Source organism: Nestor notabilis, unplaced genomic scaffold (assembly GCF_000696875.1).
Source record: "Nestor notabilis isolate BGI_N333 unplaced genomic scaffold, ASM69687v1 scaffold34468, whole genome shotgun sequence".
NCBI lineage: Eukaryota > Metazoa > Chordata > Aves > Psittaciformes > Psittacidae > Nestor > Nestor notabilis.
In genome coordinates this window covers 1-11,524 of record NW_009940227.1, presented here as the reverse complement: position 1 = coordinate 11,524, position 11,524 = coordinate 1, and the positions used below count along the sequence as shown (strand labels likewise).

Here is an 11,524-nt window from a genome sequence, read left to right as displayed (position 1 = left end):
GAAAGAGCAGTCATGACATTGTGAATCAGAGAAAACTAACAGTGAGTGCAGAAAAATTATGCATAAGTGCTCTTTCCTGCCAGAGACACCAGTTCCTGGAAGGGACAGCAGCTGAGCACACTGGCAGCTTTTCCAATTGCCTAACCAGAAGGATGGCTTGCTTCCCAGAGACATGGCAGGGCCAAGAATCACACTCAGCCAGTTGGGGAGGTGAAGCACTGGATAATGGGCTTGATACTCCAAGATGCTCAGAGCTCCACGAAGCCTTCAGGCATGAGAGGAGTCTCAGCAAACAGAGGGCTGAGCACTTCAGGTTAAGTGAAGTGCTTTGCTCAGCTGGCTCTCAAGTACTCCCAGGCTTCCAGGATCAAAGCCAAAAAGGGGTCAGTTCACATGGATCCTTAAGCACAGGAAAAAAACATCCCCAAACAAAACAGTTCTCTTAAGGAAAAAACTTTGGAAAAACTAATGTCTGTTAACAGTGTATCTGAGACCCAATACAATCTTGGATGAGCACCAGGGGTGCTGCAGGTCACGCTTGAAGCATTATTAAATGGTGCTGCAATAAGAGCCTGAGAAACACTGCAATACTGTCATTCCCCTCTGGCATCATTCCTAAGGCAAGTAATTGGGTCTGCTCTAGGCTATTAGCTCAGACCCTGGAAGAGCTCAGGAAAGCAGAGCTTTTTTCAAGCATGGCCTCTCACCCACCACAGCAGACTGCCAGCAGCAGCAGAAAGGCCCTGCTGCTGCCGCCTTTGCCTTTGCTTTTGCCTTTGCCTTTGCCTTTGCCTTTGCCTTTGCCTTTGCCAGGGGAGATGGGGAACAACCAACCAACTGTTCCTGCAGCAGACATCTGCCTCCTGCTGCACACAGGCAGGCTGCTGGCATAGCAGTGATGTAGGACAGCGGGCATTGCTGCCAGGGTCCTCTGGGACCTCCATTCACCTCTCCAAAGTCTGCACTGAGATTCCCTAATCCCACCCTCCCTCAAATCCCACGCACACACTCACTCTACAACCATGCCAATCATTTTCCAAAATGCCACAAAATCTCACTGCTCCCCATGCGTACTGGTGCTGCTAGACCAGGACAGGCTTTGGGCTAACACGGAGATGAGGAAGTAGCCTATGAAGTGTTCCTCAATGGGCAGATGTCCCTCGGCTGTAGGGTTGAGTGTATGAGCAGAACAACATTTAACACCAAAGTAAGACTTCAGATTGTCAGAGACTACAGGGTTTATTACAAGTTTCAAAGACCCCCAGGCTACAAAGACTGTTACCAAGAAGGCTGTGTAGCTTGTGGCTGGCTCTAGGATAAGGGCTGCTGAGCTCTAAACATTTGTGACACTCCTGTGAGACCTATCAAGAGGGTATGGGCACTCTTAACTGTAGGTTTGGAGAGCTTATGTTTACTTCAGAAGCTCTGAGATCTGTAGGTCTACATACTGTCATGAAGCTTAGGACCAGTTCTAAGGCTAGAGACCACAAAGATGAAGACTTCAACTAGGTTTTGGACTGTTCATAGCCCGATGACATACCATGGGGACATCTTCCAGGTGTATGGCTTAAGGGGTTCAGCTGCCACATTTCACCTAGAACAGAAGGCACACAAAGCCAGGGGTCTGGATTTGTTTAGGGGGATGAAGACATATGCCAGAAAAAGCAAGTAGCTTATAGTTTTATGAAAGAAAGAAGATTGCATATGTTACTATGATGAGGGCAGAGATTAAGATAAGGGGGAAGCACCATGGAAGGTTGATTTTATCACAGTATCCTGAGAGTCCCATCAGAAGAGCACAATTGCTGTTTTGAATTTGGTGTATTCCACTATCTGCATACTTGCTCACTCTTGACAACTCAGCCTAACCATTAGGGCCAGTTACATACTCCAGCCTGTACTGACCAGATGACAAATATTAGGAATATCTTGAAACACCGCCTCAGTTATGCTGTGTACATTGAACAAGTATCATTACATGGACCATGAACTTCTGGAAAGCAGCTGCTGTCCCCTCACACCCAAAGGTACAATTCAATCCTTTTTAAGAGAAGGGGGTCAAAGCAGAAATTAACCATGGAAAGATCTGTCAGCAACCTTTTTTAAGACTGGTGGTCGTACCTCCATTAATTCAAATGACCCATCTACTCACAACATTGGATAAGCATCACACTGAAACATAGCACTAATAGAACCAAAGTCAGAGCAGGACCATGTTTCTCCTGTCTGACCTTGGTATCAGAACAAGACTCCACCAGTCTCTTGCTGGGGCTCTGATGGTGCCTACTCCTCTCTCAGTGAGGGCCCTTTGAATCCACCCAGCTCTTGATACCCGTTCTCATTTTATCAGACAATACCCATATTTTAGGTATATGCTATGCACTTCCTTGAGGCTGTGAAAAGGTATTTGCAAAAGCCTGAAATTGTGAGTTATCTTCATGGGGAAAAAAGCTTTTCTCCACTTGTATGGCATCTGGAGCCAGGTGGACCAATGACTCCTCACCTGTTTCGCTTGGGCAGGTGTTAATTAAATCCAATTGATACTCTGCAGAATTAACCACCTTAACCACCTAATCTACGATGTAAATCAAGGGGTTCTTTCTTTCACCCACTTCTCCCACTGACACTTTTCAATGGGAGATCAGCTTTTACTGAGTAAGAAGGAGGACTGCAGTGAAGACGCCTCTGGCAACAGGAAGAGATGATTTCCAGGCAAAGTTCTGCTGATTGTGTGGAACACTTTTGTAACACCTGCAGATCTATTTGGCAATGTTCTCTTGTCAGAAATGCACACAACAGCAACACTTCATGAAATAGAAAGTTGCTTTTTGTCGTTTTCTTTCATCAGACTCCATGCATCACAGGGCTGTCGTTACGAAATGGTGAGGAGCTGATGGAGGTCTGGGATTTCCCACACTGCAAACAGGAATGACTGCAGTACTCAGACCCAGGTGTTTTATGTCCCACCCAAACCACTTTTTCCGCATTTGTTTCTCAAGCACTCTACTAGGCCGCTGGTCTGGAAATGATGCACTGCTGTTTTCAGAAAGTTCATTTACTGCCTTGTGGACTTCCCAGATGATAGCACTGTGAATTGTTATGTCCCAATCTCTTACAACTTAACTTCAATGTCTGCTACACTGGTGATAGTGGACTCCAACAGTACAGCTCTAGGAAAGCAGAAAAAGCAATCTCACATTACCAAGATACAACACACACTAGACATTTTCAGGAAGAGAGTGAGACCCTTTCAAGATTTTTTTTTTTAATACAGAGACCTTAGGAACATACAAGGATTCATGCCTTAGCTTTCTTTTTCCTTCAGTGACTAAGAAGTAGCAACTCAGTGTACTACCTTCTCTGGGGCTATGCCAGGAACAACAGAGATAATTCTCACTTCTTGTGGTTCCTAGAGAATATGGTGTGAGAGATCATTCTGGCACACAGACAGGAAACCACGTCACGGATGGGATCCTGATGCTCCCTGCTTTTTCCACTGCTTTTGAGAATTACCATCGTACTGCCTCTGGGTAATAAAAGTCATCTGGGGTGTCTTTCCCACTAACCTTTTTGTTGATGGGATCACATGCCTTAGGAGATGTCTTCTTCTGTGTCTAACCTCACCATCATTAATAATGCTCTTTCTCAGTCAAGTTGGGTGAATCTGGCTGTTTCTGTAGGCACTGTGGCCACGTAACTTCCCCCAGTGGGTCAGTTCATGAGCATGACATTGAGAAAGACACTTCTTATGACACAATACTTGGATTGTGTTAATACACATCACTGTTCTATGCTAACACCAGTTATCACATACCACTATAGCTGCTCCTTCATCCCAGTGATTGCCTGAGCTCACAGGGTTTTGTCTGCCTCTGAGCAGTCGTAGCATGTGGTTGGCCTTCAGACACTGAGTGTAACACAAATTAATAACTCCGTCAGTTTGGTGTCTTTTCTTCAGTAAAAAGGAATCCATCCAACACTAATCATCTTCTGCCTTGTTTTTTTGTACCAAGATGAAATCGGAGCAGCTGTCATGCCTCTTCAGTCCACAAATACCAGCTTAATAGACATCATTTATCAGATGGGGAGAAAGGAACATTTTCAGATTTATTTAGCCATTGCATTAAAACAGGAGTTACATTAGATTTGAATGACCAGCACACTGCAGTATCCCAAACGTAGGATCAGGATTGCAGAGACAAATAGCTCTTCTCTTCTAGCTCTTCATTTGTACATACTGTTAGGCTATGGGATGTGGAAGATCTGTACCTAGCATGGGATTTAACGAGGTCATCAAAGTATGGTTATAATTTGGTATAATCCAACAGCCACATTGTTCTACAGTAAGTAAATGAAGTGTATTTTGTAACTACTTTAAAAACTCATTTTTACCTAATGGGAGAGCAGCCATATCAGCTACATGGATTAACTGGCAATTTCCTTACAGCTAAACAATAGAATTTAGCTTTCTGTCCCCAGTTGATTATATATTGCACAGGAATGTGAAAAGATTTAAATATTTTTTTATCAAAAAAACTTCTGTGGAAAAAAGAATTAGAGTCATGTTCACACTTAAAAAGTGTCTGGGAAAAAAAAAGGTAATTATGTTTAAGTCCTGAGCGAACACAAACTACATCATTGTTAATCACTGTCACAATCTGTACTAGGAACCACATGACTGACTGCAGTGATTTTTTCACAATAACCTTCTGTATTGAGTTTTTTAAATGCTATACCAGATCTGTATCCCATTAGTACAATTTTTTCCTATAGAAATCAAAATAGCACTTGGTTTCTAAATCTTCTAGAACAGTCTACTTCTAAACTGAATTTAACTGTCCCACCAAAATACTGCTTTGTTGTGTAACTACCTACAAGTGCCAATGTTCAGTGCATCCAACATTCGGTCTATTTCAACACACCTTATTGAAAAACTAATTACCCTTCACATAGTACTGCACACTGTCAGGAACTGTCATCAGGTCATTTCAGTTTAAGAATTTATATAAATTGAATTAACACTGGGTGCACCCAAATCAATTGTAGAGCAGATACAATGAATTCAAAACTGAAATTAGGAACTAAAAACTCTTTTCTATCTCCTGGCTACATTCATGCCATAACCACATCTTTTTTTCTAGAGATTATATTTTTGCTGCCACCAATGCAGAGTGAAACATACAGAAAGCAGCATCCTGACAACAGACTTAAAATCATTTTTTTGATCATGTGCAAAAAATGGGACATAAAGCTGAATCATTCTGTTTTACTAATCTTATTCTGTTATATTTGTCCCCAGTTAAAGAAAGACTAGTGCATATTATCTTCTAAAGCCTAGAAATATAATTTTTATTTTCCTTAGAAAATCCACATTAATTTGAAAGCAAATATAAAAATAATCTGATCCCACAATGAGCACTCATCAATATCTGTTTGTGTTTGGTATTTTCTTCTTTTTTCTTCCTCCCCCCCCCCCCCCAAATGTTCAGCACTCAGACATGGATGGACGTGATATTGAAACATTTTTCCTCAGTGAGCAGCAACAACGAATAGCCAAATTTTCGGTGTTCCTTTTATCCTTAGCTATTAAGTTTTCAGCAGAAAGCTCAAATAGATTCATTTATTGTGAGAATTCCAGAATCGCTTTTGGAAAATCCTGGCCCCTGCTCCTCACAGCTCCTCCAGGTTTCCTACTGTACCACCATCAGCTATGTGACACATTTAAATGGCAGTGTCTAACCAAATACAATTAGCTACATGGCAGTTGGAGTCCCCACAGCTTATCGTTTGCACCATGTCTAAACTATAAACAGTGCCAAGATGGCATTGGAACAGAACTGTTTATATTGTTAAGATGCCAGAAAGAGCCTTGGCGTGGGTTGGAGTTTGCACAAGCCAGAAACTATTGCAAATAGGCAGTTTGCACATAACATTAATTTGGAAAATAAGATACCTTAATAGTCGACATGTGCATTGTACCATGACCCTTTGAATGCAGAGATTTAATTTATGCTACCTACCACAGGCACCACAGCCCTAATAAAGGCCACATGTCACACCACTTAAAACTCTGGTGTGCACACAGCCAACCAGTGTATAAAACAGAGTAAAAAAAATGCAACAAGATAGTAATAGACACAGACACACAATCACCAGCATTGCAAAAGCATCCGTTCTAATTCAAACCCCACATAGTTGTGAACTTCTTAGTGTTCACTTAGGAATGCCTTTGCTTGCAGCATCAAGCAGAGTAGAGCCCAGGAAACTTTTCTGAATATCATCCTTAAGGATGCCATCCACATTAATGTTTTATCACTGGTATATTTAGATAATAAAGACTGAAGGATACAAGTGAAATAAAAACACAGTGGGAGAAGACAGACTTAGAGAGCCAAGGCGAGTGGACAGGTCAGCAAAAGTTAAGGCTGAATGAAAGGTCAATACATTCCGGTCTCATAACTTGGGACCCAGCCCTGCAAATATCAAATACTGGTGCTAACCCCTACCTGGACAATGTCTGCCTATGCAGACCGTGTCTGTCTACACTGCTCTTCAACTTAGTCCCAGGTTTTGATGCCTCAGTCACTTGGACTGTGTAAATACTGGCGTCTGCCCATGTGCTTCAGTGTTCTTCTGACTCGAGGTCTATGCCTATATGTGATATCTGCCTTTAGTTTTGGAGTTATATATGTCTTTAAAATGAAAAAGCCCTACATCCAATTTTTGTAAATTGTCTGGAAAAGTACTTCCGCATAAGCATTTGAAATCTAGTCAAAGGAAGACATAAAAAACAATTTATACTCTGAAGTCTGTTATAATTTGGAGGAGCTTCAGTAACAACAGATATCAATGTAAGTCATCTGTCCTTACCTCTCTGCTTTCACTTGATAATAGTGCTGCAAAACTTAACCTCATTGGCTAAAATTTTCTGCAATGCTTCCTTCTCAGATTGATCTGGACTTTTTTGACAGTTGAGAGACAAGATGTATTTTAGACAAATCAGTTCGGCTAGTCCTAAAAATCAGATTAAAGGAAAGCAGACTATTCTTCCCATCTTAGCAAATTCATACAATTTCATGTTCCCAGCAAGAAATCCTAGGCTGCATTTGATATCTGCCTAGCAAGAGACTTCAGTGCTTGAGATGTGCCTTTTGCCTAACTCCTGGTACCATCTCCTACCAGCCCTGCAAAGCAACCTGGGCTGAGATTGCGGTTCCTGCTCATTTTAACCCTTCTTCAACCAGGGATGCTGCTGAGAAAGGGTCCCGTAATTTTATCCTGCCCTGGTGTCACCTTCCTATTCACCCTCTCCTGCCAGTACCAGTGAAGTGGTCTTGTTACACCCTGGTGCTTTTGGACAGGTTAGTCTTCAAGTAGATCTCATCCCCGATTCTTTCATCTCCAGCATGTGAAGACAGAAGCCCAAGCAAAGTCAAGGGTGGGAAGGAGCATCTGGAGATGGGGAGGAAAAGGACGGATGGACTCTTTGCTGGTTGTACAAACCAAGTGAGCTGCAGACAGTTAACAACCCTGGGAAACACCATGGCCAGACATCCATGCATTTTCAGTGCACAGGGATATATTATGCTGCCAAGTACTATGCCAAGAGGAATATATCTCTGATCAATGATGATCAGATCTGTGGAGAAAGGTGATAGGTGGCTACAGGGACAAGCCCAGAGGCAAAGAGGAAAACCCAAAAGTTTGCATGAAAGGAAACACTTTTTAGACTCCATTGCTCTGAAAAAGAGCTGATAGTACCATGAACATGACAGTATTCTTAGGAAACTGATAATATTTGGAGTCGTCTTACTGCCTTACACCACTAGGGATGTTTCTGGCCTTTGGAGCACCGTTAGTGGACCCATCTATCCCCATCCCCTCAACCCAGCACCCTTCTCACCTGTGCACCGACAGCTCTGGTTGAAGAACTTGAGGGGCCACAATTCCCGATCATCCACATTTCGGAGGGTGTAGGGGCCACTCCAGGGCTGAGTGTCTACCTGCACACCCTGACACCCTCCCCTGCCCTGCAGGGATCCACAGATGTTGCCTGGCTCTGCTCCCAAGGCCGGGCAGCAGCGCTTCGAGCGAAGGGCATCCACTGTCATGCAGGCACGGGGGAACTGTGCCTGCACCCGGAGGGGACAGCAGCAGCTCAGGTAGCCCAGCCCAGCCCAGAAAAGCCACCTCAGTGTGCTCATTACAGCTGGGTGCAGGCTCTGCCTCTCTGCTGGACCTGAGTGAGTGGAGCAGGGATTTTTCCATCGTGGGACAACCTGGCCTTGACACAGCTCCATGCCTCAGCCAACTGGGATAATCCCTCTCGCTGCTGAGGATGCTGGTGTTGGGTGTTTGTTTAATCCTGGTCTCCAATCGTCTTGAATGCAGTTCAAAAGGTGGATGCTTTGGCTCTGTGGTGCCAGTCCAGCAGCTGCGGCTTTGAACAGGGTTTATATAGAGGCTGGGAGAAGCTCTCATTAGAGGGATTAGCACAGCACAAATCCTCGTGTTTTGCACATGACATCAAGGGCAGAAAAATCACCAGCGTGAGAGCAAGTTCTGCGGGCTGTGGCAGCTTGTCAGGAGAGTGAATGCCTCAGATTCATTTCTCCAAGTCTGTCACAAGCTTTGAGAAACTGATGGTCTGGTTTTAGCAGAGGTTGCTGGAGAAATAGGTTTAATCTTTTAATCAAAAACCTGTAAACAGATGATAAATAGAAGAGGAAACTGCTTGTCTTTTCACTGCGAGATAACACTTCCCACTAAAGCAGTAGCAGTAGAAAAGCAGAAAATGTACTGGAAGCACAGTGGATAATAGGTGCATCATTAATGAAAATTAACAAACCTGGTAGTAATAGTTTGGGATAGAGACTCCATATGCTGACTGCAGAACTCCAGTGCTTGTACTGTAAAAAGTGGCAAGTGAAGGGCTCCATTCTTAATGGCCTTTTTGCATGCAAAATAAATTATTTAATTGTTTTTAAGGGATAAATGGTCCTTGTTTGCCCTCTAATCCTTTCCCCATCATTACACCAGAGGTTGTTCTGGGACTGGTCTGGCAGCTAGACTTTCAGAACTGTCACAGTTGAGTATTTATTACCCATCTGGCAAGAGACAGTCTGTAAGATCAATACACACACCAGACACACAGACAAGTGGTTTTGCTCAGGATGTCAACAAAAATTGCTTTAAAAAGCTCCTTATACACAGCAGTACTTGCCCACAATGCAGCTCCTATGTGTTAAAGGAATAAAATTAATAAATCAAAATAAAGTAAGGATAAATCATGAGAGAAGTCTGAAGCAACAGCTATTAGTTCAGCTCCACCATACTGAATAAAAACTGGCAACTCCCTCTGCTTCACTAAAAGCTTTTTCTACCTCCCCCCTCCACACCTCTGTTGTTTAGCCATTTTTGGCTATGTATAATGAAAACAGCTGTGGTTGTGTCTGTTCTATTCAATATTTCCATGGATGTTCAACTGCACCATTCTGGCATAAGAACTCTATTACCTATGCAGCAAACATACTGCCATCATGGCAGCTAAAGAGTTCATCCAGACTGCAGACACTGTCATCAGCACTTTCAGGTTCTCAAATCTATATATCAAAATTTATTATTTGCCAGACAAACTAAAATAGAATTCTACTTCTTTTATGGAAGTACAAAGCCAATTAGCTTTGTGGTAATTTCAGACCTCATAGTCTGAAATGGGTTTCAACTCATCTCTCTTAGGATTCAATTTACCTGGAACTGGCTTCTGCCTGCTGCTTTCAATGTAACATGTGAAAAAGACAGAAAGAACAACTAGTTGCTGGAAAAATATGTTGAGGAAGCTCAGGAGTTATAAATGGAGGCACTGACTCAAGGACACTCTGAACAACACACCTCCCTGTACTACTGAGCACCTGAATACACCTCTCTGGTGTGGGAAAGACAAGCCTTTGAATCTAGATTAGACGATGTCTTGAACCAATGTTACCAACACACCATGTGAAAGCAATTAAAGTGAACACACATTTATCAGCATCACAGAGATAAAAAAGGATGCGATTCAGTTAGCTGATTAAAACCTGCACTGAACTGTCTATACGTAAAGCGTGTCCAAGTAGCCATTATAATTAAAGCTGGCTCAGTTTAGACACCCACAGGAAGGTTCCTACTGCCATTTGAGATCCTGTGTGAAGCAGAAAGAGTAAGCACAGAGAAAGGCCAAGTGCTGAAGCAGACAAGGCAAGGTAAGGCAAGGAAAAGTGCTTCTAATGTAGTACAGGAAAAGGAGAAATCTGTCATGTTCAGAGAAGTCAGTGTGGAGAAAAGGAATAGCAGGAAGATGATAACATGGAGATTACTTAGTGAGCAGGGGAAAGAAAACTGTGAGTAGAAGAGTAGCACATACGTAACTTTTATTATGATTACTTCCCTCTGTCACAACCACATAATTTTACAAAACTGGGAGCACGCTACAGCATGCAGAACTAGTGTAGATGTAGCACTAGCCTCTCGTCCTCAGTAATGCATAAACATTTAGGAATGCCCGTCAGGGAGCACCTGGACAAACAGAAAAAGGAGGGACAGATCCTACATGCTGGCATCACCATGTCGCTGCCTGCCAGCATTGCAGCCTCACACTGCTGCATGACACACCATGAAGTAAAATTATAAAAGGATAATTGTCTTACTATTAGTCATTGGGAAAACAGGAGGCACTGTCCGTTCCTTAGTGCCTTGCTCTTGAGAAGTCCCTGTAGCTTCCCCGTGGCTATTTTGCTGAAATAATGGAGCAATTGTCAGTCATTGATGACAATAACAGCATTATACTGGTTTACAAAATAGCATGCTGAATGACTTTTTATTTACTACAGAGTTTTACTGTCTCGTGAAAAGTGAGTAGTAATGTGTGTTGGCACTGCTGCCCAGAACTGCTTTGCAGCAACTGAGAATGAAAGGACTTCTCTGGCAGTGAATCTGAGAACACGAATAGCGGCCAATGCCCCAGTGATCCAAATGTTGACCGTGCTGCCTTGTCCACACATCTAAATTACCAGGTCAGGCTACCACACCTCAGAAGGTGTTAAATTTATTACTTAAGATACCTAGGCTTTACACTGAAAGTATAGGAAAACAGTATTTCAGCTCCCTTGTAGCCTGGATTCATGCCCAGGTTCACCCCCAATGGAGAACTTCTCAGCCTATCATCAAAGGGTGGCAAAGAAATATGTCACACGGATACCAAAGCATTTTTGAGGTTAACACACTCATATTTTATTTTTTTTTCCAAGAGAGGGAATAAAGAAAAAGAATACTCAAAGCTACAGGCAAAGAAATCACTGAACACAACTCACACGAGGAATGCAGAATTCCTGAGCAGTAAGTAGGCAGTGGGTTCACATTTTTTTCTCAATTACAGTATTGTTTCTCAGTTCCTTCTACTGTACTCAAGCACAGATTAGCATCAAGCCAGAAAAGTATTTAGCCCTTGGAATTCTGGACGAGAAAGGAAAAGGGCGGGGGGGGGGGG

At 42.8% G+C, this 11,524-nt stretch overlaps 1 protein-coding gene across 1 annotated transcript in view; it reads right to left on the bottom strand.

The window, feature by feature from the left end:
- DCT (dopachrome tautomerase) overlaps nucleotides 1-8,204 on the bottom strand; it is a 17,358-nt gene extending 9,154 nt beyond the window's left edge. The window contains exons 1-2 of the mRNA XM_010020239.1: nucleotides 7,904-8,204; nucleotides 1-8 (exon numbers count right to left, since the gene is read on the bottom strand). The exon at nucleotides 1-8 is cut by the window's left edge and continues 292 nt beyond it. Of these exons, the coding sequence (XP_010018541.1) occupies nucleotides 1-8; nucleotides 7,904-8,204 (309 nt within the window). The remainder of the gene's footprint in view (nucleotides 9-7,903) is intronic.
- Between the last annotated feature and the right edge of the window lie 3,320 nt (nucleotides 8,205-11,524).